This window comes from Drosophila subobscura, chromosome A (assembly GCF_008121235.1).
Source record: "Drosophila subobscura isolate 14011-0131.10 chromosome A, UCBerk_Dsub_1.0, whole genome shotgun sequence".
Classification (NCBI taxonomy): Eukaryota; Metazoa; Arthropoda; class Insecta; order Diptera; family Drosophilidae; genus Drosophila; species Drosophila subobscura.
In genome coordinates, this window is record NC_048530.1 from 6252393 (window position 1) to 6277385 (window position 24993).

A 24993-nucleotide genomic window follows, 5' to 3' on the forward strand; every position below is an offset into this window, starting at 1 on the left:
CACTTAGTAGAAGTCCTCATGTGTGTTTTGTTGTGTTTTTGTTTTTTCTCCTCCGTTCTTCCATATATTTTTTTGGTTTTTCTTAGAAATTCTTATTAAAGACAAAAAATTATGCTTTTTCGTCATGTGTGTCGGTGTGTCATAGAAGTGTGTGTGTGGGTTTTACCTTTTTTTGTTTTGTTTTTATTTTTTTTACTTTGGTTATTCTGCACTGAAGCATTCGTGAGGGCACGGGAATGGGGTTATGTGTGTGTGAATGTGTGTGGTGGTGTGGTAGAGGGAAATCTTACCGTTAGCATAAATAGTCCGTGTTCCAAGAAAAATCGTGCTGAGCAATAATCTAAAAAAAATCGCAATAGCAAAGAGCGAGGTGCGGTGGTGTGTGCTAAAGTAACGGTAAAGTTGTGTGTGTGTTGCATAATGGTTTTTTGTTCGCGTCTCGATTAGTGTTGTGTAGTGGTTGCATAGTACCAGTGCAGCGAAATGCCGCCTGCTTTTCGGATGTTCGGTGTTTCCGTGTTTTTCTTGGTTTCTTTTTCGTTTAGGAAATTACGTATTAAACTTTTGAGTAGGTTTCTTTTACTTAAGGTTTTGTTTTTTTTCTGCTTAATTTACACAAATTTTTTAATTTACTTATGTTCCATTCCATTCCTTTTTCCATCCACTGATTTTTTTTCTCTCTCTCTCTCTGTGTCTTTTTGTGTGAATTCCTGTTTTGCTTGATCTTGTTTGTTTTCTCTTTGTTACGCCTCTGCTCCTATCTTCTCATCTCAAAAAATTGTCTATTCCCTTTGGTTTTGGCTAAAAATTTCATTTGTTATTTTTTAAATATTTTTGTTTGTATTTTACTTTGCTTCTGATTTGCTGTTCGTCCGACAACGTAAATCCAATTGGAAGTATATTTAACATATATAGCACACATTTATGTAAACGACAAGAGAATAATTACAATATATATTTTGCTTGGGCTGTGTATCCCGTTTTTTTTTCGTTTGCTTATACTTTTGCTAAATTTCTCATCTGTTTTTTCCGATCCTTTCCCCTTTTTTGTTTCTGACCAAAATTCTGTTTCCTTTCTGTTTCTGTGAATGGAGCATATCATCATATCCTTGGTTGCTGTTGCTGTTGCTGGTGTTGTACCAATGTCACATGACTCGCCTCTCCAATGCTCTTTTCAGCGTGGGACCACAATTTCGGGTGCTCAAAAGCAATGAAACATACAAATACTATACATCTATATGGAATATATGTACGTATAAATATCTAGTTGTTTCGTTTCTGTTGGTTTTGGTTGCTGATGCACAAAATATGTGTGTATTTGGTTGGTTATGCCATTTGTGTTTTGACAATGTGTTTGCCCTCTTACTGTTTTTTCTTCTTCTGTTTTGTTTTTTATCCACATTACAATACATTTAGTAAATAAATGGGAACATGATAAATGATGATAAATATTCTGCGGCTTCAATTCAATTTCGTTTACAATTATTTGCCATTACAATGATTTGTTTTGCTCAAGTTTTTGTCCATCTTGTTTTTGTTGGTAGAATTCTCGTTTGGTTTGGTTTCCTCTTTGGTTTATCCTTTGCTTAGCGCGGCTTTTGCTGCTGTAAAATCGGGTGTAGTGGTGGTTTGTGTTGACTGTACTTGAATGTTTTGTATGTGTGTCATTGTGTTTTGTTCTGTTCTGTCCTGTTCAGTGTCCTCTTGTTTTATTTTTCTTTTATAATTTTTGTATGGTTCTTTCCATTTGCTGCTGCATGCTGCTGCCTGCCTGCCAACGATTCACTTTCTCTGCTGGATTTCAGGGGGAAAATTATAGCTAAAGGGAAGGTATACAACGGGGGAGCGCTGTGTGTGGGAGGGAGGACTGTGTGCAAAAAATAAAAAGAATGCCAATTTTTTCATTTAAGTTCAACATTATTTTTAATCGTGATTGGAGGTTGTTGCACATAATTTTCGTGTCTTTAAAAACAAAAAAGAAACAAAAAACAAATAAAAATATTTGTGTTTGTGTTTTGTTTGTTGCGTGTATACATCACATCATATCAATCAATAAGTGTGTGTGTGAGTGTGGTTCATACATCATATCATATCGATCAATTAAACAATTGTCAAATACATATAAATAGGGGAAAATGCACGTGTAAATATATATCGATTTGGTGGTTGTTATAGCCAGATGGGGAAATGATCTAATTAGTTGATGATTTTAGCGGCGTTGGTCCTACTACGATCTGCGATCCGCGATCTATATCTATATCTATATGTATATATATAATCGGATCTATCTAGCGTTGTATTTTGGGTGTGTGTAAACACATTTTGTTTTGTCCAAAATTTTTGATGCGTGAGTCTCTGTGTCTGTGATTAGTGTCTGATCAATCAATGATTGAAATACCAAAAGCAACAAAATTTGGGTATTTCGTTCATTAGCACCATGCCACACGGACGAACATTCTGTTGTTGTTGCTGTTGTTTTTCTGCTGCTGCGGTTGCGGTTGCTGCTGCTGCGACTGCGCATGTGTGTGTGTGGGTGTGCGTTTTGGAGATTGATTTGCGTATATGGAACTATAATCGCTCGGCGAGGATCTAGGCACCATCTACCGATGGAAGTTCTATATCGATATCGACATCCACATCCAGATCCTCGTCATCATCGTTGTTGTCGCCATCCTGAACAGGTGCAACAGGAGCTGGAACCACAGCAGCAGGTACCTCCACCACGTGCCCCGGCTGCTGTTGTAGTGTTTGCTGTTGTAGTGTCTGTTGCTGTAGTGTTTGTTGTTGGTGCTGTTGTAGTGTTTGTTGTTGTTGTTGGAGTAGCTCCTCCTCCTGCTGCTGTTGAAGCTGTTGCAGCTCATCCAGTTCGGCGCGACGACAACTGCTGCAACTGGTGGCATCACTGTCCTCGACAATGGTACCATCGTCAGTGTCTTCCTCCTCCTCCTCCTCCTCCTCTTCCTCAACCTCCTCCTCGTTGTCGTTGCCCACCGCTTCGTTCACATCGACATCAACATCGACATCGCCGTCCAAATCCACATCAACTTCGACATCTTCCTCATCCTCGTATTCCATACCCTCAATGTATTCCTGATCAAAGTCCAGGTCCAGATCTAGTTCCATATCCGTCTCCAGTTGTTGATCCGTGTGATGGTGCGGCTGTTGTTGTTGTTGTTGTTGTTGTTGCTGTTGTGTGTCTTCATCATCCGCCTGCTGTTGATGCATCATTTCCACATCCTTTGGCTGTTCTTGCTGCCCTTGTTCCACCTTTTGCTGTTGTGGATCCACATCTGGTTGGGGATGCTGCTCTTGTTGTTGTTGCTGTTTCTGTGGGTTGTTGTGTTGTTGTTGTTCATCTTCCACTGATGGATGCTGCTGTTGCTGGTGTTGATGTTGTGTATGCTGTGTATTGGTATGTTGTTGGTGTTGCAACAGCTGCTGCTCGGCCATCAGCCTCCCGACCACCACCGCATCCGACTCGACAATACTTTAACCGCTCTTAAACAGTAGTATGGCCACCTGGCCCAAGTAGAAGTAGATGAAATGGCGCGTCTCGTGTGTCACATACGATCCAAAGTTGCGGCCCACGATGCAATGCCATGTTGGATTGTATTTCTTGTCGAACTCCTTCTTGATATAGGCGGCAATGTCCTGCAAAACAAAATAAAAACAGAGAAACAAAGAGATTCAGTTAGGAGCCGATTATGGTGTAGCTATTATATTTCCCCCCTTTACCAATCCCTGCGTTTATTGAGCAATGTTTATTCCATTTAAAATTCAACAAATCTTGTAAAGGTAATTTGTCACGCTTTTTGATTGAAAAATCATTTACCCACGAAAACTGTCAACAAAATATATCCCCAAACAAGAACCGAAATCAAAACGAAAATGAAAAACCGACAGTAACAAGCGACGCACAAGTGACTGCTAAATGTTTTAGAATTAGTAGCAGCGGGGAAAAAGCGGTGGCTGGCAGCAATCTAGCGGCAAACTCAATAAAATTCTCTGCGCCGCACACACACACACACATTCCTTTTCCCCTTCAAACCACATTTGTGCTACACACACACACGCATACAAACTCCCCACAACATGCCACAATTCTGACACTGCCAACTACCATTCCAAGCGACAGTCGTCATCGTGGTCGTCGTCTGTCACTAGGACAACCCTCGACCCCCGAAAATGTGACCCAAAACAGCCGAACATGCTTGGTCTTGGCCCCACAGCAGAATTTAAGAAGGAGGTAACAAATTGAAAACGTGGGATGGGCAAAAGTTCTTGTTTACTAATGAGTTACGTTATGGATTGTTGCGTTTTTGTTTGTGGGTCAAAGAATTAAGCAATTAGAGCAACAGTTTCAGCGAGAGAAGGAGATATAGAGAGGCTGCAACACCGAGCGGAGGCGTAGGAGCGAAATAAGGAAACCAGAGAGAAAGGCAAGGGTAAGGGGAAAGCAGGAGAGACGGCAGGAAGACTGTGGCTCTGCAGGATGCAGCCATGCGGCGGCATGCTGCGCAGCAGGATGGAAATTACTGCAGGCTGCAGCAGAACGGAAAGGCTGAACATCGCATGGATGGCCTGCCTGCGTCTGCAGCTTTTAGCGTTGCAGTTTTATTTTCATGTGTATATCCCATTTTTTTGTCTTTGGAAAATGTCAAAGGTCATTGCCAGAGTTGCAATTGCGGGCGGCGTAAAAAATCCAGGGTTACCCAAAACACACACACGACACATTCATCCTCCCACACACACACAACTCACATATGTACATACATATGTACATATGTGGGAGGCAGGATGGAGAGGGAGCCTCTGCAGCACACTGGCGTCCACATAAATATAGCCACCTGTGGAGGGGGTAGGTAGTGCATGGAATACAACGAGGCGTAGATGAGGGAAATTAAACGATAAAAGATTGAGAAATAGCATAGAAAATGAAAATGAAAAGGAAAGGTAAGGTACGATGTGTTTCTAACTCTACTAACTCCCTCGTCGCTCCCAAACACAACTCGCCTTAAACCTGACGAAGAAAATCCAAAGCAAAAACTTTCCTCTCTTTCAGAGTTTTTGGGTGGCACTGCCTAGGATTGTTGATTGTGTGGCAGAAGTAGGGGATTTGATTGGGTCACCATTCAGGGCGGTGAAGGGTGTGTGCGTGCAGTCATAAACTTAACCCCGTAACCTACAAAAGCAAACAAAATCCAGCAAAAACAAAAAATAACTTTACAAAAATGTCTACAAATTTTGATTCTGTTGAGTACTGTGGAGGGTACAGTGATAACTCTACATTAGCTCCATTCCCTTTCTTTTAATCTTCCAATCTATTCTCCTCTATTCTTATATAGTTTCTTCTCTGTTCTGCGATCGCGTATTAAGTCATTCCATTCATTTCGGTGTCCTTTTGTTTGTTTTCGTTTGCCGTGCGTGTGCCCCCGCCGCATGTCGTGTCAGACGACAATATAAAGTTGATTGTTTTATATTCAATTTTGGTTTGAGGCACACATCGCCCCCACCCACTCACCAGCGGCAGCTCCAGACCATCCCCACCCATCCCATATTCCTATCATCCCCTAGCAATGCCATGGAATTTTTTGTTTTGGCAACTCAACATTGTGACACACAAGCCAACAAACAGCAAATGGACGCCGGAAGGTGCAGTGGGGGCCAAGGCACCACACATTCGCGAAGAAGTTTCACTTCGTGAATAATAATGAACCTTTTGCCATTTTGGACATGTGTTTTCTGGCAGGGGGACATATTGATATTCCCACTTAGACATTTTCTATGGCCATTTTTCTTTGACATATTTCAATCAGGGGAAAGAAAGCGAGAGACGAGACCTACGATTGTTCCCCGTTTGTGAACGATTTATCTGCGTGTGTACTGTGTTCTTTTGAGGAAACAATCATCATTGAAGGAAACAACATTTCTCATAAGCGTAACTGCAGACACGAACAATTAGTCTCCAAGTTCGTTTTGGGATTTATTTACGCTTTAATTCTATCGATTCGCATCATAAAGCTTCCCTAAGCGAGTGGCCATATTTGTGATTGGAATCTCCTTTCCTTCCAAAATTTAACTTGGCAATGGAAAGAAATGTTGAATGAGAAAAGTTCCGTCAGCAAAACAACTAAATTCGGAGTTATTCTAAATCTGAGGAAAGCATGAGAATTTTTGCTTATGGAGAGCAAATAAAAGTGAGTAAATCCATCAAAATATGATCCTTTAAGCTCTCTCCCTCTCTCTGTCTCTAAGCGAAAGAAAATATTCATTATAAACAAAAGAATTTCTTTAGTGTGGAATCGTTGAACGGAGCATTAACCCCCAGCTCCCCTCAATACCGACCAATCAAAACGTGAAATGTGTGTCAATCAATGTGCACATGTATCTGTTGTTTTGCCTGTGTATCTGATGGATACTTCTCCAATATTTACATGCGAATATCCCATTTTCTGTCCGCATATTGATTAAACATTTTTGGCCACGTAAAAAACAATCGGGGGCAAAACTACGTTTTGGGGGGGAGGGAGGGGGGAATATACTGTACTAAAATGTTTGGCCATTTGTTTGCATTCGCAGCAACGGCTACGGCCGTGACTGCGGCAGCTCCTGCGGCTTTTTGTGCGGCACATAAATACTAATGAAAGGATAACATCATACAAAAAGCAGGAAGATATAGATGGATGGATGGTTAGAAGAAGAGATGGAGAGCGGGAGGGTGTTTAAATTGAGGGTAAGCAAAAAGGGGAGAGCGGAGGCGGACACACAAAAAACCTAATTAAATTTATTTTTAAAACTTGACGCAGAATAATGGAAATTCAAGATTTTTTTGCTGCTGCTGCTGCTGTTGCTATTGGCCCTCCTGTTGGCTTATTTTAGGGCTTTGCCTTTAAATCGCTGCCGCAGTCAAGGCGCTCGCACACACACACACACACACACACTCAAATAGAGACAGAGACACACACAGATACACACTAGCACAATGCCAATGGATACGATATTTAAGCTGCTCGAAAGGTTGCCGCCGCAGCCACAGCCGCTTTTGGCCCTAAAAATATAAAATACACCAAGCAGCAAGGCAACAAAAAAAAAAACCATCGGCTAGAAGAAGCTTAACCCTTGTGTGCCGTCGCCCCACTGTGAGGCGGGTTGTATTAGTTGCGTATCTAATGGATACCAAAAAATGTGTGTATTATGGGTGCGGAGGGGCCCCTCGATTTGGCAGGAAGTTTTTAAAGTTGCAATCAGCTTCGAAGGAGGATTGCCTGCCGCTCTATGAATTAGTGATTGCGGGGGAGGCAGAGAGGATGGAGGACCTGCCCCCGTTACCAAGTCGTACATATGTATGTACGGGATGTTGTTTTTAGGCGCATAACAAATTTAATTTATATAATTTCAAGCAGAGAATAGTTTTCACGAATGTTCCCAATTAGCTAATGCAGGAAATTCCGTCTTAATTTATTGGATTCTACAAAATTCGATGCCATTCTACAAACGAAAGAGTTTCGGGTCATGTGGGGATCTCATTTGTTTCAATGAAGATTTTTCCCCCTCTTTCTGTTCATAGTTCCAAAGTTTTATGTAAAAATTTTAGATCTACTGAGCCATGTCCTTGTATTCTGCCACAGGGTAGCAAAAATACCTCAAGATTTCTGCTCAAAATATGCACATATAAAAAAAAATGGGAGTTTCCCCCCACCATATTGCACGAGTTGAGTTTTTTCGGTGGTCCAAAAGGTTAAAAGGTGTTACCATCTTTCACTCTTTTTCCTTTGTTTGCCTTTCCGAATTTCCTCTCCATTTATTGTTGTTGGTTTTTGTTTTGTAAATTTTTCAACTTTCATCGAATCAATTAAATTTGTGTTCCGCCACCAACACAAAAATCCATATTTAATTACCGTAAAAACACAAACATAGATACACACGCACAGGCAAAGTACAGACACACTCTGGGAAACAGAGAGACGGAAACACAGAGACAGAATATGGCAAACTTATTATGCAATAAGCAATGAAAGAGCAGCAGGACGAAAAGCAGGAGAAGAAGTTGGGAACAAGCCGAAGAGGTAGAAAGTGGTGGAAGAGTACAAGGAGAAGGCAGCGCAAAAGGAGTAGGAGCTGGAGAAAGAGTGGTGGAAGGGGCGTAGCAGGATGGAGGCAGCGGAAAGAGTTGAGAATGAACGAAAGTTAAAGAAACAAAAATAAGTATAGAATGAATCAAAGAGTAGCAGAAGCTACAGGAAGCACATACATAGGTGTAGAGAGACACAGAGAGAGCGAGAGAGAGAGAGAGAGAGAGAGTGGCAGGACAGAGCAGGAAGAGAGGGAGCTGCTAAAGGAGTGCCAAACCCCCCACAGAGCCAGGAGCCAGAACCACCGAGAAGACCAAAGCTAGTAAGCTAGTGCGATAGAAAAGGACGGCAATAAAAGGCAATCAATCGTGTGATTGTGTGTGTGTGTATGTATGGCATATATTTTATTTATAGCAACAAGAGGTAGGCGCAAAATAAGGGGGAGGGAGCTCTGTGCAAAACACCTGCGTGGGTGCACCCAATATCAGCCGCTCACAAGTGTGAAGGGTGTGGTGGTGGTGGGAGCGGAGAGAGTACGCACGTATTACTATGATTTTACTGCTCAATTAGCTGTTCTATCTACTGCTCTCCCTCTCCCTGCATTTTACTTCTTTTATACTGCCTACCCTGCCTCCCTTTTAACCATCATTACCAATCATTTCCACCATGCCCCTCCCCACACAATTGGCTACTACGACCACTAGCCCCCCATCCACAATCTTTCCACTTCCGCTGTGATTTCAAGTTTACTTTTGCGTTTTGCCTTTCCAAGGACTTTTCCTCCACCTCCTGCTCCAGCACTGTCGCTCTCCTGCTGTGTTTACCGTTGGTCGGTTGTCTCTGTCTTCTGTCATTGGCATTGACAAAGGCAACGTTAGTTGATGGCCATTCCCCCCCTGGTCGTGCTCCAGCTGCTGATGCTCTTGCGCCTTCTGCTTCTCCTCTCCTCTTGCACGCTCTCACTGACCCCCACACGCAAACACACAAACACTTTGACCAGAGCACGTCTTGATTTGTATGTGTGTGTGCCTGTGTTTGTCCCCCTCGCACTCACGTGGTACCTCTATTGATTATTCAATTTCTTCGACTCCTCTCGTCTGCTGTTGTTGACATTGTTTGCAGATTTTGTTGCTTTTGCTGGCTGTTGTTGTTTCTTTATTTTTATTCAAAGACTAAATCAAGAGCTTATTAGTCTTGTACTTCCCGCCCTCGTCCCCTTCCTCACCTTCTTCTTCCTTGTTTGTCATTCCTTCCTTTCTTTCAGTCTTCGTCCGTCCGGCAATTGGGCAACCATTAACGATGGTCAGTACTTCCCACCATCTACACCTACCCCACGACAAACATCCGTGTCTCATACACACAATCTCCCCACTATTTAAAAACTAATTTTCTTCTCGTTCAATGATTCATGGAAATTTTATATTTTCTGAACAGAATTCAACGGAATTACTCTATTCTTTAAGGGGTGGTCTTGCGAATTTACCACAATTTTAGCGTATAATTGTTCATTTAGACAATTGTCGGAATTTTTTGACATTTTTAAGATTTTTCAAATGGGGTATTGGAATATAGTCCTTCTGAAGGGAGACTGATTCTACACCTATCGCTTTTTCCGATCGAAGCGAGTTTCTTTTACTAGAAAATAAGAATTCCCCTTAACTTCCCATTTCTGAACATCGAAAATCCCTACCCTTGTGAACAAATCTCTTCCTTTTCATCTTCATTTAAAATCCCTTCATTTGTATCTTCATTAAAATTGAATTTTAATGAATGGATGACCATCTGGAGATTTAAGGGGATTTTTATTTTGATATTCATACTTTTCCACAAAGCCCCCGCTCGCACAGCGAGACAATCCTTAATGTTGCCATCACTCGTTAGAGCTTTTGTAGAACAAGTCGCCGCACAAAAGTAAATCCGAGATAATTGGCGCCTGCCCTGCACTTGCAACCAAAGCTTGCCACAGGGCAAGCAGCAGCCGCAGCCGCAGCGACACAACAAATCCTCGCTAATACCCCCGCTATGCTACGATTGCAACAGAGCCCACCTGTTGTTCTTCTTCTTAATGCCCCAAACCACTCACCTTCTCAATGTTGTACTTCTCCAGGGCCTGTGTCGCACAGTCGACAGCATCCTGCTGCATCTCCTCGCTCATGTCGGCATTTTTGATGACAGCCTTTCGGTCAGACATTTTGTGGCTTTTGTTGTTTGTTTCTCTTAGGCTGTAACTGTGATTGCTATTTAGTTACTGTTTATCTGCTGCTGATGTATCCGTCGGTAACTGAAACGATAGAGAGAATTGATAAGCACCACTGTGGGAGAGAGGAAAGAAAGGAGAGAAAAATAATTAACATCTTGTTTTACATTGCATACTTTTACATACATTTAAGAAGGGGAATATAATGAAAAATGTGGCTTATAATCGTGTTAGGAGCTGCACAAACACCCACACAGAGACACACTCCACACACAAACGCAGGCGCATTGCACTATGGGGAATTTTACCACTTTTTCTGGCCAAAACCCTTTTTTGAAAAGTACCTGAAATAACCCCGATGTATCAGAAAAACATTGATCTTCAAATCTATGTATGTAGTCTAAAATTAAACAGTTACCACTGTTAAGTTAGCAGCTTTTCAACAGAGCTGTTAGCTAGCGAAATGTAAGCTCTGTTAATAAGAAAATTATTTCTAACAACTTTGAAGTAGTATAAAATTAAATATTCAACAATTTAACGCAGCCTTATCCGAGAAGGTTTCAATTATGTTTTTTTAATTTGAACTGATTAAATGATTCTTGAATTTTGCGTAGTCTCTAGTCGCATTTTAAACGAATACCTTCCTCTCACTAATATGAACTAATGTCAAAGAACGAAATACAAAATATTGTTTCGTTTAGAAGTTATTCATTTCTGCCGCAAAAAGTGTTCAAATTTCCCATAGTGGATTGGAGGAAGGCTGCTGCTACATACTTTTATAGTGTGACAGTGGGAGCGTCAGCCTTCCATCAACCCAGGCCTCAAAACTTAATTATAGAACAAGCAACAGGGCCAGGCGTACATACGTACAAGGAGTATTACAAATCAAATATCATAGCTAGATGAACGTCACACACACACCCACAGCGCACCCACACGCACACCGTACCCACACATGCAGCCAATTAGCTTGCAAGACTGCAACGAAAGAGAGGAAATGAGAGACAGGAGAGAGTCGCCAAAGCGCAAGAGCGAGTATGGCACCCGTCAGTACCCAGCCGTGGCAGTGGAAGCATTCAGCATCCCAGCATTAGCAGCAGCAGGAGCAACATTGCATGGCCTTGAAGTCAGCTCGCTGGCCATCTTCCTCTAACGCACGCAGCAAGTTGAGTGTGGCCATAACCGTTAACCAAGGACGCGCAAGCAAGCAGCCAAGGGAGGAGAAGCGCACAACTAATTCAAATTCAAGGCTCAGTCCACGGACTCGCATTCCCCACCCCCATCCCACTGGACCGTGATGCTCTTTTTTGTCGTAGCATACTTTTGCGCGCGCCTATAGCATTGCTTATTAGCCAAAGAGGAGTCGAAAATTTAACAGAAATAGCAATAAATGCTCTTTAGATATATTGAAAAGCGAGATTTACTCTTTAGCGGTGAGCCCCTCTCTTTCACAGTGGGAAGGGGTAAGCGAAACGGTTACAAATGCAGAATGCCAATCGGTAAACATTTACGAAGAGAAATCACAAGACCAAGCAACAATTGTATCAATCAATTGGGTGTGGGCACACTGAATGCATGCCACACTGAGACACACGAACACGCATACCTATGTACAACATTCTCATTCAAACGGAGACGCACTCACACATATTGTATTCACGTTTGCATGAGTGACTGACAGGTGCCGGTATAGCGGGAGAGAGAGAGACATCAATGGCTCTTCTTCAGTTCTCCTGAAAAGTCAATTAGATATTGTACTGACAGTTAGACAAACGGAGACGGTCTGATGCATCTTGCTCTTGCTCCCTATTCGTCTCACACACACACAGGATAACCGGACAAAAGGGTCGGAAAATATCATAATTATGTTTCCAGAAAAAAATCGAAGCGCGAAAGGAGCGCGCTCATACAATGTACATACATATGTATGTATGTATGTGCTTTTGAGTGTGAGGGTAATGAAATTACAAATGACAGGTGGACCGTGCTCTCCCCCTTCTGAGTGGACACACACAGAATTATAGAGAGGCTGCTCCGTCCGGTAATAGAATTTACCGCTATTGCCTGCGTCTCGGTTCTTGTGTGAGTGTGTGTCTGCTGCTGCCTTTCATTATGGGCCACAGAGCCATCTGCAATTCGATGCCAATTCTGGTGGCAAGCGGGAAAACTCGCATATATCTAATGTCCTTTGTCAGTCTGTCATTCACTACACGCCCCCTACCAATGCCCCGCCAATATGTCGGGTCTGTCGGAAATTACCATCATAGACTCCCCCCGTGTAACCCTTTTCCGTTACCTGATGAACAGCATCCACAGCGGTCCTGTCCCTATTGGCTAATTAGAGGCACAGTTCAAATTTCTTTTACCGCAAAAAAAACGGTCCTTTAAGGTTGATATTTTATCCAGTAGAAACACACACAAAATGAAAAAATCGGAAAAACAAGTCGTAGCACTATTGGAAACGATATACTGAATATTAAGTAAGACGGAATGATATCTTGATCAACTTGTGTTTAGAAAATCACACAAATCAGAGATCCTTCACATTTCTAAATCAAATGTCGCTAGTGTTGAATGTATCTATTCAAATCTCTGCTCTTTATAATGACTAATGGCATTCCCCAAACCCATACCTCCCATTTTCTCTCAGCAATTATCCAAATATCAATCTTGTGGCAAAAATTTTGTGTGGACAGGGGACTGGAAAGTTCCAAACAAGAAAACACAAAACGGAAATCACAGACGACCATAATTGCTGCGCTGCGCCGACTTATATGAATAAATTAGCCAGACAAAAGATCGGATTAGGCGAAATATTCAAAAGAATTGTACAAGTCGCTGGAGAGCTCGAGAGAGCTGGAGGCGATATGGTATACCTTTTTCCGAAATGCCCGCGCTGACGTCACTGACGCGAAACTGGATTTTGTACGCCTCTTCTCCAAATATTATATCATTTATGCATATTTCATGTTTTAATTTCGATTTAAAAAAAAAAACCAAAATAAACCAACCCAAAACCAAAAATTCGCACTGTGCGTGGGCAGCGACGCTGACTGCGACAGTGACGCTGACTGCAGTGTGCCCAAATGTCTTTTATATCTTTCCCACAGCGGCTGCTGCTGCTGCTACGCCAGGAGCTCTTGTGTCTTTGTGTGTGTGTCCGTGCAAAAGCCGCACCGCATCGTACTATGGGAATTTGGCGTGCGTTTTTGGTCGAACGACGGCCAAAACGGGGTACACAATGCAGTGCCCGATGCAGTGTTCCCAATAATTATACACGTACATATGTACATTGCACAATCCCCCCACCTTCTGCACCAACAACACCCGAGAACATTCTCACACTCTTCCACATACACTTTTCGGCAGAGTATTGCACTTACCTGAATTAATATTTGCAATTTATTGCAATTGCGCGCGCGATCTTTTGGGCTAACAATGATTACAGCGGAACTAGAACTGGCTTCCCTTCCAGCCGTGTTGTATTATTTTATCACATATATCGAACAGCTGTCACCGAAAAACCTACTTTGTAAAATGCTATTGAACAAAACGTACAAACTTTGACAGAAAAAACTCAAAATTATTGGTTTCCCTAATGCATATTCGTGCATGTGTGTGTGCGTGTGTTTGTGTGCCGAGATGGTTCTGTACATGAGTAAGGCTCCTTTTTCCAGCAATTTTGCACGCAATAAGAATTTAGCACGCCGCATTTTGACACTTCAGAACGAACAAGAAAAAAATACATACAGATGTAAATTCAACACGAAAAAAAAATAGCACCGACCGATATACAGAACAACTGATTTACTTCCTGGATTGTGATTTGCCGAAAAAAAAAAAATGCTATATATGTATGTATGGGGGGTTTGTGTGAGGTGTTGTGTTTACCGCTTAGCGCACTCGTTGTGTTCGCCTTATTTTTTTTTTTAACACACTGCCCCAACTGAGCTCGTTGAGTGTTCGAATATTATTATTGTTGAATTGACGTGCGCCGAGGTTGTGAAGCCGCACGCATGACGCAATTGTATAGGGAGGTCTCGTCGGCAAAATTTGTTTCCTAACAATGCTGTCAATAAGTGCGAGTGAGAGGGCTCAGCGCTGCAAGTGTGAGTGAAACGACAATGGATTGTGCTGATTAACCCTTTGAGGGCATGGGCTTAAAATTGCCCATTGCAAGAAAAGGAGTTGAAGTCTTCTTATATTCTTTGAACGCTAGGGGTGCGAAAACAAAGCGATTAGACAGCCGACGAGACCACCTTATATAATTTCTTCATGGCCGCACGAACCCGAAAATTCCGATAACGTTGTCGGGCTGGCCTGCTATTGGTCAGAACTGGGCTGCGTCTGGCAAACGACATCTGGCAGGCCGCGTCTGGCAACAGTGATGGCAGTGTTTTAGTAGTCGATTCTGGTAAATATTAATTTGGTTTGTGCCAGGAGAACATGAAAAATTAAGATCATTGATAGGACACCAAATGGCAGCTTAAATAATTTAATTACTATGCAAATTTAGCAAATGTATACACGGTATCGGCAATCGATTTCGGTTTTCAGAGAGGTGCGCATCACTGGTTTGCCGGCGCAAGTGCAGGGTTGCATGCCGGCAGACTGTAATGTCCGTTATGCAAACATTTTATTTGAATCGTAGAAATAAATAGTTTAGAAAATTATTTAACGTTACTGTGAGGACTAAGAAGTATGCCAGAAGCATGTTCATTTTAATTTTTATGAAATATGGATGAGTTTGCAGATATAGATTTTTGTGCACAATTATTTTAGAAGCGGAATAGAATTCAATGAGTTGAAATGGAATGTCGCGATGTTATCGAATGCGAAAATAACTATTGGCGCTTGCCAATCTTATCTGTCCGAAGTAGGGTCACATAATATGGCGCTAAACTTGAATTTGACAAAAGTTCGAATATACGGTTGTACTGCACCTGTTGGTAATTAAAAAATAAATGTAATCAATAAATAGTGGAAAAGAGGAACCAATGTGTCTTTATTCCACCCGCTCTTACGTTGAATTCCATCCCACCTTATATTATATATGTACATATATGTGAATATATATTATATATGTGTACCCTATTTTTTAATATTAAAATTTCAGTGTACCAGCTTCATTCTTTAACCATTAACAAAGACTTTTTCTTAGACTGACCTGATTTTAACCATTTCATATGTTTTCTATGTACATATATACATAGAAAACTTTGTTAATGGTTAAAGAATGCATCTGGTACAATGAAATTTTAATATTAACTATTGAAAATAGGGTACACATAGGTTGCCCATAAAAAACGTATCAAGTGACGGAACATTCCACTCCCACACACGTTCTTTCAATGTTTTTTTTTTTTTTTTTTTGTTGACCCTTTTAGTTTGAACCTTATTTTGCAATTAATCCAATAAAAATAAGTCTTGAAATTCAGCCAATCTTCTTGAAATTGTAATGACGATTCGAGTAAAACTACAGTTTTAGCATTGAGATGCCTAACTAGCTAGTAATATTGAACAGAAGATCCAAGTCGAGGAAATGATTTAACATTAACGGGATATTTACAGTATATATAAAAAATGAAAGGGTATATTTCCGAGGGTCTGTCGGTATATTTTATCGATAAATCGGCGGTCACACTGGTTCGTTCGGTTGCTCGTTCGCTTGCTTTCTATTTGGTTTCTCGTCTTTGTTTTTGTTGTTGACACTTCCACTGTGTATTTTTTTATTGTGAATGGTCTGTGTGTGTGTACGTGCCTATTACTTGAAAAATTGTGTAAAGCCAAAACCTTTAAGACGAACTAAAGTGATTGAAAACAACAAGAACGACAGCGATAGAAAACGACGCTGCAACAACACCACCCATGCAATTTAAAAAGAGGAAGAGCTACGGTGTAAACGAGTTTCGGATCTTCGGCGCGCGCTCTTTATCCTATCCAACACAGACATCGAATCTAAACCCCGTATATCATCCCATCTAGCGCCAAGGTGAAACTGTTTGCCTCAGCTCTGGCATTGACATCTATCCTAGAGAATATGGTATATGGTGTATATCCATCCCCCATTCCCAGCTGTATTGTTACATTTTTAAATTGAACAAAAAGTATATTTTCGATTCGATTTGAGGAAAAAGAAGAAGCAGAAAAGCAATTTGGCGGCGATGGGCAGGCAGTACAAATTAAAAGCTACATAGATGGAACACACGCATACACACGCGGACAAGGCAAACAAACCGACAAACACACACGCCCAGAGCAAAAGGAAAGGCAAATAGTATAGCCGAATCACACAGCAGGCGTCTCGCTTTAACGTTCGCCAGCAGCCACAGCACAGAACACATTGTATTGGCTGGCAGAGCCAATGTTAGAAAGAGACAACAGTCGCTTCGATAAGCGAGGAGTTGCCAGTTTTATTTTACGGTTGTCTAGTGGCAAATGTCATCAGAAATTACAACACTGCGGATGGAAGACGTCTACTAGCAAAGCAGCAACAACTCCAACAACATCTGGACACAACAACAACAACGAAGCAGCACCAGCAGGAGGAGGAAGAAGAAGAAGCACGCATTGGCCTCAAAAATATAAACAAAAATGTGGCCCACCGTGCAAGCGTCGACGACGACAGTGCGAACAACTAGAGCAACTTCCATATGCACGTCCCCATCTGTGTCCGCATCTGCATCTGGAACGACATCATTGCAAAGCAACAGCAACAGAAGCAGCAGCATCAATAGCGCCATCGCCGCAGCCAACAGATGCTTCATCAAATCCGCCATCGAACGGTCAGTGGTGCGGCCCATAGCTGCCATACAGCATACAGTCCAGGCCACAGTGGCCAATGTAGTTACTATGGCCACTGCAGCCACTGAGGATGTGCCAGTTGTGAATACAACCGAGCTGGAGTACGACATCATCAACTACTATACGGATTCACCCTCATCCACCACTCCCTGCCTCGCTGCCAGTTCCCGGCAGCTGCAGCAGCAGCCAGAAATATGCCCCCCGCTGACACAGGTCTCTGGGTCTGCGTCTGCCCGTCGCTGTTCTCGCCTCATCGGCAACCATCAGCCAGCAGTGGATACGAATGCTGTTGAGGCGGGATTAGCCACCAATGCCGCTGACACCGCATGTGGAAGTCTGACGACGGACCAGGAGACCATACAGGAGGAGGAGGAGGAGGAGTTCGATTTATTTGCTGAGGATTCAGAAACATCGAAGCCGCCGCTCTTGTTAGACACCAAAAAATTGCGCTGTCGCAGCATCGCTGCCGCCCGTTCCCGCGGTGGCGCGCTCCCGACACTGACTCGCCATCAGCCAGCAGTAGATACGAATGCTGTTGAGGCGGGATTAGCCACCAATGCCGCTGACACCGCATGTGGCAGTCTCACCACGAACCAAGCGACCATACAGGAGGAGGAGGAGTTCGATTTATTAGCTGAGGATTCCTTGTTTACCACCAAAACATTGCGCTGTCGCCGCACCGCTGCCGCCCGTTCCCGCGGCGGCGGTGGGACACTGAGCTGCCAACGGAAGCCGAAAGCCATTGTGCCGCCCCGCACTGAAGTCCTCAGCAGCAGCAGCAACGCCAGCACAGGCGACAGCCGGAGCCCCAACAGCACACCCAGCATCGAACCGTCGCCCACACCCAGCTCCACCCTGGGCGTCAATATGCGGGTGACAGGGCAATGCAGCCAGGGAGGACGTAAATACATGGAGGATCAGTTCTCTGTCGCCTACCAGGAATCGCCGCTGACTCACGAGCTGGAGTACGCGTTCTTTGGCATCTATGATGGACATGGCGGGCCCGAGGCGGCCTTCTTCGCCAAGGAGCACCTGATGCTGGAGATTGTGAGGCAGAAGCAGTTCTGGTCAGACAATGATGAGGATGTGCTGAAAGCCATACGAGAGGGCTACATAGCCACGCATTTTGCAATGTGGCGGGAGCAAGGTAAGAGCAGAAGCAGCGGCAACACACACAAATAATTACACAGAAAAGACAGGCAAAGGCCGTCGAAAGAGAGACAGAGAGAGAGCGAGAGCTGAAAAACAACGATAATTATAAACCAAAGCAGAGCGGCAATAGAGATGGGCAGTATTGAGTCACGGCATATTCATTGTGTCGTGTCAGGTCACGCACATCAGTAATCGATGAGGATTCATCCCTGCACGGCCCCAACCCACCAATTGGGGATATGAAATCCGCAAAATATATTCATTAAATTCACATTGGCTCACCTCTAGTAATTATGCAACTGTGCTGTGCAACGATGACTCAACAATCGCATTTACGCTCATCTCTATTGTCTGCCCACACACACACAGAAAACCCCATCCGCCTAAAATGGGTGTACGTGTGTGTGTCTGCTTGTGTTTTTCTGGCGCGCTCTCTGACATACACACAGCAACATAGCGGGAATGGAATATTCCACAGGCCTTGCCATATTGCTGTACTCTCAGCAAGCATGGCAACCCCGCTGCGATACGAGTATTGGTATGCGTTGGCCACCAATGGGTTAGAGCAGCACCACTCTATAGCACCACAAAACAAACACATGAAGGCGTTTAAAAAAAAATGCAACGGCCATTAAAGAAAAGAAACACAAAAAACTAGCAACAACAACACAGAGAGAAGGCAAAAGAGAAAACCAAGAGGGAAAAATAAATGTCCCCATTTCCAACGTATGCCCTCTGACCGGAATAACAAAAAAAATACATTCATACCATCCATACACACCCTCATCCAATTATTTTCTTGTTTCTGATTTCCTGCAGAGAAATGGCCGCGCACCGCCAACGGACACCTGAGCACGGCGGGCACAACGGCAACGGTGGCCTTTATGCGCCGTGAGAAGATCTACATCGGTCATGTGGGCGATTCAGGCATTGTGCTGGGCTACCAGCAGCCAAACGAACGCCAGTGGCGGGCCAAACAGCTGACGACCGACCACAAGCCGGAGTCACACGAGGAGAAGGCACGCATCCAGCGCTCCGGTGGCATGGTTGCCATCAAAAGCGGTGTGCCGCGTGTGGTCTGGAATCGGCCAAGGGATCCCCAGCATCGTGGTCCCATCCGTCGGCGTACGGTTGTCGATGATATACCCTTTCTGGCAGTAGCCCGCTCCCTCGGCGATCTCTGGAGCTACAATTCACGCTGCAAGGAGTTTGTTGTGAGTCCCGATCCGGATGTTAAGGTTGTTAAAATTGACCCAAACATGTTCAGGTGAGTTGCACAGCCGCAAATTGGAAGCGGGGATTATCGAATTTTAATGTTTATCCTCCTCCCGCGTAGATGCCTAATCTTTGGCACCGATGGCCTCTGGAATGTGGTGACGGCCCAGGAGGCAGTCGATGCTGTGCGCAAGCAACATCTCATTGGCGAGATCCTCAACGAGCAGGACGTGATGAACCCGAGCAAGGCCCTGGTCGATCGGGCACTCAAAACGTGGGCATCCAAGAAAATGCGTGCGGACAACACGTCCGTGGTAACTGTGATACTAACACCATCGTCGACGACATCTGGCTCCTCCCAGGAGCCCTCGCCCGTACCATCGCCCAGCCCCTGCCCAGTGCAGTCGCTGGCGTCACGCCGAGAAAGGAATTCACGCCGTGAATTGGATTCACGCCGTGAATTGGACTCGAGCGATATGGAAGTGGAAGTCGATGTCGATGTGGATGTGGATGCCCTGCTGGATGCCGAAGACGAGGACAGTGCAATGGATAGCGAGAATAGTTGTCCAGACTCTCATTGCATCGAGGAGGAGGACTACATTCTGGATGCCCCATACAGTGCCTTGGCCAAGCGGCATTTGCCGCCCGAGCCGTTTCGCAATTTTGATTACTATGCTGTCGAGGAGGATCAGGAGGAGGAGGATGCCGACGAGTATATCGATGGGGAAACCATCGATGCTGGCGAAGAGGAGCACGCAGGCGATGTGGAGGCATCCGCGTCTGTGTCTGTGCCGCAACAGCGACTGTCGCGTTCCTCCTACGATGCCTATCGTCTCAAGCGCAGTCTGCACAATCATCGCAAGATGTGGCGTAAGTCCAACACCGCCGGGGCCTATCCCTGGCGTGGATTGGTCGAACAACAACACCAACAGCAGCTGCAGCTGCAGCACGAGGCGGAGTCAAGCGAGGAAGTGATCCTGCTGGAGGAGGAGGAGGAGGAGCATCACTTGCATCACTACGCCAATGGAGACCACATTTATGGGCAGTCTGTTCCACCCGCAGGCGGTGCGGGCAGGGAGCTGACAGAACTGGAGCATCATCTGGAGCAGCATTTGGAGAGCAGCTTCGGCAGCTATGGCTCCAGTGCGTGCTCTTTGGGCTCCGATTATAGTTTCGCCGAGTCCTACAATACGCTCCTCAATGAGCAGGAGCAGGAGGCGCGCACCCGTTCGGCGGCAGCAGCTGCCGAGGCGGAGGCGGCCGCTGCTGCTGCCATGGATGATCGCAGCATGCAGGAAATCATACAGGAACAGCAGCACTACCAGCAGCAGGAAGGCTACTCCCTTACACAGCTGGAGACGCGTCGGGAGCAGCTGCATCAGCTGCATCCCCACCAGCCGCAGGATCAGGAGCAGGAACACGAACAGGAGACTTGGACGCCGTCCGACTACGTCGAGCAACAGTCGCATCAAGAAGAGGAGTCGGCAAAGGAGCCAGAGCCCTCGGAGCTCTTGGAATTGAATGCTTTGCTGCAGCAGGAGCGGGCCGAGGAGGAGCAGGTGGCTCTGGAGCGGGAGCAACAACTGCAGCGAGAGCAGGTGCACGAGCATATGGAGGCCACCTCCAGCAGCTCCTCCAGTTCCAGTTTGAGTTGCAGCGAAACGGAGTTCAAATTGTCCAGGTATTGGATCGCATTGAAGGCGCCAAGAACGGACACAGTGCCCCAAGAGCTGGAAGAGGAGGAGGAGAAGGAGGAGGCGTTGCCAGTGTCACCGCCCACTCTGCAGGACAATCAAGTGAGCTCCACCCTACCCGCGACACCAAGATCCACGGCCTCGGAGGCAGGCCTTACCCCAGCGATGCTGCAACTCCGCGAAACCGTGGCTGAGATCCGCAAGGAGGATGCCCATGCCGTACATTACATCATCGAACAGATCCAGAAACTCCAGGACGTCGAATGCATACCAGTCGCAGCAGCGCCGGGCATTGGCGAGGCACTCGATCGCGCCAGTGCTTTGGCCAGCGACTTGGGCGCAGCCCCATCAGCCTCCACGCCTGTGGCGGCTCAGCGTATCCGTCAGATGCGTCGCTATCGGAATGTGCCAAATGAGAATCATCAGCACATGCAGACGCGCCTGCGACAGGTGTTTAAGCACTGCAAGAACAAGTCCCTCAGTGCGGCGGCCATCAAAGACTCTGTGGGTGGCGTCGGAGCAAGTGTCAGTGCAGTTGGTGGAGGAGGAGCAGCAGCAGCAGCAGTTGCCGCAGGCGCAGGCGCAGGAGGAGCAGGCGCTACAGTTGTGATTGCTGCACGCAGGAGCCTCAATGCTGCGCCCAGCAGCATCAAGAGCGGCAACAGCAACAGCAACGGTCGCAGCAGCAACAACGGCAGCAGCAGCAGCAGTTCCATTATGATGACTCGACGCAGCCAGACGCTGGCCATCAGCAGTGGAGGGGGCGGGGGATCAGTGAGTAAGCGCCAGCTGCGTAGCTGCAGCGTCAGCGGCATGGACATGACCAAGCGGACGCTCAGGACACGGAATGTTCCAACAGTGGGTGTGGGCGCCACAGCCGTGAATGTGCCGCCAGTTGCTGCATCTCCCACTGCAAGGGCCAATAGTGCTGCAGGAGGAGGAGGAGCAGCCAGCGGCACAGCAAGCGTCGTCGCTAGTGCCAGTGGCAGCAATACCGCCAGTAGGCGCCTCAAGTGCACCCAACAGGAGCGCGAACAGCGGCGCAGCCTTCGCCGGAGCACACTGAATGCCACCATGCCCAGTGGCAGCAGCGGCGGCGGCGCCAATATACCCTCCTCACCGTTCAGCAAATCGACGCGTCGGCAATCGTCGTGCAATGGTGCGGGTGCCATCTCTGCACGGCCACCGCCATCGCCGAAAAAGCTCAACATAGTCGTACCCACATTGGCCATTGGGACACGGGCCTACACGGCGGCCATGGCCGCAACCGATGTGCAGCTGAACAAACGCTGGTCCCTGCGCAGCAGTCGCCAGCAGCAGGTGGCCAAAGGAGCGTCAACTGGGACGGAGAGCAGCAACGGCAACAGCAACAGTAGCAGCAGTGCCATCACCAATCATAGGATGATGATGAGAGCCATCAGCTGCTACAGTGTGCGCAATCGTGGAGGACATCAGGAGCAAGCAACAGGAGCCGCCACAACGCAACAGCAGCAGCAGCAACATCAGCAGCAGGCGACAACACGCAGGCGCTGATCGGTTGAGATTTAATCGGATCGGGGCACACAGCGGGAGCAATTCCAAGTACAAATCCCAAGCAACGGACAAACTTTGATAAGGAGTAGGAGACGGAGAAGGAGCAGGCGCAGGAGGGACATGCAACACACACACACAGACAGACAGTTTATATATATATATTCTTTATCATTGTTATATTTTGGTAAATGCCAAATAGCTGCCCAAATTCGTATCATAAAACCACAAGGCATCCCACCACCACCAGCACCCAAAGTCCTCTCTCTCTCCCCCAAACCACAGCATGTATCAGTGTCATTTTTGTTGTAAATACACTCACACACACACACGAGAGATATATATATAAACATATATTATATTATATTCATTATACAGAGTGCAAATATAATATTTTAGGTATAAAATAAATTCATCATTTAATCCAATCCCCGATATATTAATGATATACACACATACATATGTATATCGTAACTATATACATTTTTTTACGCATCACATCCGTACACCTTTTGTTTTTTTTTTTTTTGCACTATTGTATTTATTTCATAATTTAATCTTAAGCCTAAAACCAATTGTAGTAATTAAGTTCTCTCGTCATTGGGCGTAAAATTAACAGTGAACAGATGCTAATAATTTTAATTGTAATTCTTAAACATATTTTTTTCTTTTTTTTACTCTCTGATTTGTGAGATGCCATCTCTTGACGATGGTCCTCGGTTTAATTAGTATATATATTTATTTCATGTCTCGTCGTGGTCGCTCATCTAGGACTATCTTATGAAATACATTGATATTTTTACATAATTAAATGGGACTAGTTTATTTTACCATGCAACAAAATGTGCGGATATGAGACCTTTACGAAGAGGATACAAGATCGATGGGGGCGTCCGCGTAACGCATAGTACTTGTGTGAGGCGCTTTTCGTATTTGAATGCATTGAATCTGGCGCCGTAACACAAAATGTGTCGTGGTCACACCTGTAACACAAAAAGCGTAGTGGTCACACCTAGAATGGCAGCTGTGTTGACATTGAAAGGGCTGGACAAACAGTGTTTCAACAATAATTTTATAATCTTCATGGTATGGTAGGCATTTTATCTTGCATGGGCTGCATTATCTGAGCCGATTTTGTTTGGTTTTCACCTGTTATAACAGAGCGGGGTTAAGTTTTTTGCTCTGTATATTTACGTATTTTTGGGCTCATACTTGCAGCGAAAAAATGAGTTAGCAGAGGGCCGTTTTTCCCACTGTCAGTACTCCCTTTTTTCATAACCATTTCTTAACGGGAACTTTTAAAACCCAGATTTAAAAACTAAAAGAATCTCTAATAATGTAAAGGAAAAAGAAAATTAATTTAATTCCTTCATAGCATCTGGTACCAAGTAAGGGAACTAACGAGATTATTAAATTTTGTTGTATATTTAGTAGGTTGTAGACTATTGTCTCTACTTTTAAACATATCTCGACCAATGTTGAATGGTTAAAAATCAGTAAAAATAAGTTTTGGAATAATAAAAGATAATAGGGTATTAATAAGGTTCATGCTCCTTAAATATATAAGTGGCAACCGTGTAGTTACCGTGTAGTTACTATGTAAAGAAAGGACATTTGCCTAAAGAAGGCCTTAACAAAGAGTTTAAACCATTTTTTATATACAAGAAAATAAAAAGAACCATTAAAATGAGCAAATTGCCTAGAAAATTGATTTATAAATCCGATAAAATGATACGGTCAGTGTCAAAAGTCCTTCCCATCCTGTAATATGAAACAGAAAATAAAAATTTAGGAATATGATTTTCATCCGTATATTTACGGTATATTTTGACCATAAGGAGGTATATTTTGCCATATTTTTGAGGGTCTCACGGTATATTGTATCGATAAATCCGCGGTCACACTAAACTTCAAGTCCAGTTGCTTTCAATTTCTTTTAATACTTTTTTTCTCTCTCTAAAAATGCGATTCGCAAAATGCCGCAGAAATTCTAGCAACAACAGCACAGGAAAACCGAAAGCGGTGTGAATTTTTTTTGCGAGTCCATTTCCAAAGTTGCGCTTGCCGTGTGCGCCGTGCGTGTGTGTGTGGAACGGATAGTGGATAGTTGTTGGCGGAGTGTGGATTGACGAAGGGTTGTGGAGTGGAGCGGAGTGGAAAGTAAAAGTGGCTGCGGTGGCGGTGTCTGTGCCTGTGCCTGTGCCTGTGGCTAGCTAACTGTGTATGTGCGCGCGCGAATGTTTGTGTGCTGTGCCAAAAAGAAGTTGCAGAAATATCAGAGTTACGCAAAAACAACTACAACATCACTGCCGCAAAAGATATTGTGTAA

General features: G+C 44.6%; 3 protein-coding genes across 4 annotated transcripts; 1 reads left to right on the plus strand and 2 right to left on the minus strand.

The window, feature by feature from the left end:
- Positions 1 to 1904: 1904 nt before the first annotated feature.
- Positions 1905 to 3481, minus strand: LOC117903708 (probable serine/threonine-protein kinase fhkB). Its single transcript, XM_034816054.1, has one exon. The coding sequence runs from the start codon at positions 3448 to 3450 to the stop codon at positions 2590 to 2592; it is 861 nt and encodes a 286-aa protein (XP_034671945.1). The 5' UTR covers positions 3451 to 3481; the 3' UTR covers positions 1905 to 2589.
- Positions 3416 to 14299, minus strand: LOC117903710 (dynein light chain 1, cytoplasmic). The gene is made up of 3 exons (XM_034816056.1): positions 14161 to 14299; positions 10156 to 10353; positions 3416 to 3651 (listed from the first exon to the last, which is right to left on the minus strand). Exons 2-3 carry the CDS (start codon positions 10261 to 10263, stop codon positions 3490 to 3492), a joined length of 270 nt encoding a protein of 89 aa, XP_034671947.1. The 5' UTR covers positions 10264 to 10353; positions 14161 to 14299; the 3' UTR covers positions 3416 to 3489.
- Positions 14300 to 15914: 1615 nt separating this feature from the next.
- LOC117890995 lies at positions 15915 to 23243 on the plus strand. Of its 2 annotated transcripts, XM_034796156.1 has the most exons (4): positions 15915 to 16635; positions 16667 to 18220; positions 19045 to 19492; positions 19562 to 23243. In XM_034796156.1, the coding sequence occupies exons 2-4, from the start codon at positions 16864 to 16866 to the stop codon at positions 22665 to 22667; spliced, it is 4911 nt and encodes a 1636-aa protein (XP_034652047.1). In that variant the 5' UTR covers positions 15915 to 16635; positions 16667 to 16863; the 3' UTR covers positions 22668 to 23243. The 2 variants fall into 2 exon arrangements, with proteins under 2 accessions (XP_034652047.1, XP_034652038.1); XM_034796147.1 differs by having other exon boundaries at positions 15915 to 18220.
- Positions 23244 to 24993: the final 1750 nt, after the last annotated feature.

Coding starts and splice junctions, on each gene's coding strand:
- LOC117903708 (XM_034816054.1), bottom strand. CDS start 3,450: ATGGCCGAGCAGCAGCTGTTGCAACACCAACAACATACCAATACACAG.
- LOC117903710 (XM_034816056.1), bottom strand. CDS start 10,263: ATGTCTGACCGAAAGGCTGTCATCAAAAATGCCGACATGAGCGAGGAG. Junction 3,652..10,155: donor AGAAGTACAACATTGAGAAG/GTGAGTGGTTTG, acceptor TTTGTTTTGCAG/GACATTGCCGCCTATATCAA.
- LOC117890995 (XM_034796147.1), top strand. CDS start 16,864: ATGTGGCCCACCGTGCAAGCGTCGACGACGACAGTGCGAACAACTAGA. Junction 18,221..19,044: donor TGCAATGTGGCGGGAGCAAG/GTAAGAGCAGAA, acceptor GATTTCCTGCAG/AGAAATGGCCGCGCACCGCC. Junction 19,493..19,561: donor ATTGACCCAAACATGTTCAG/GTGAGTTGCACA, acceptor CCTCCCGCGTAG/ATGCCTAATCTTTGGCACCG.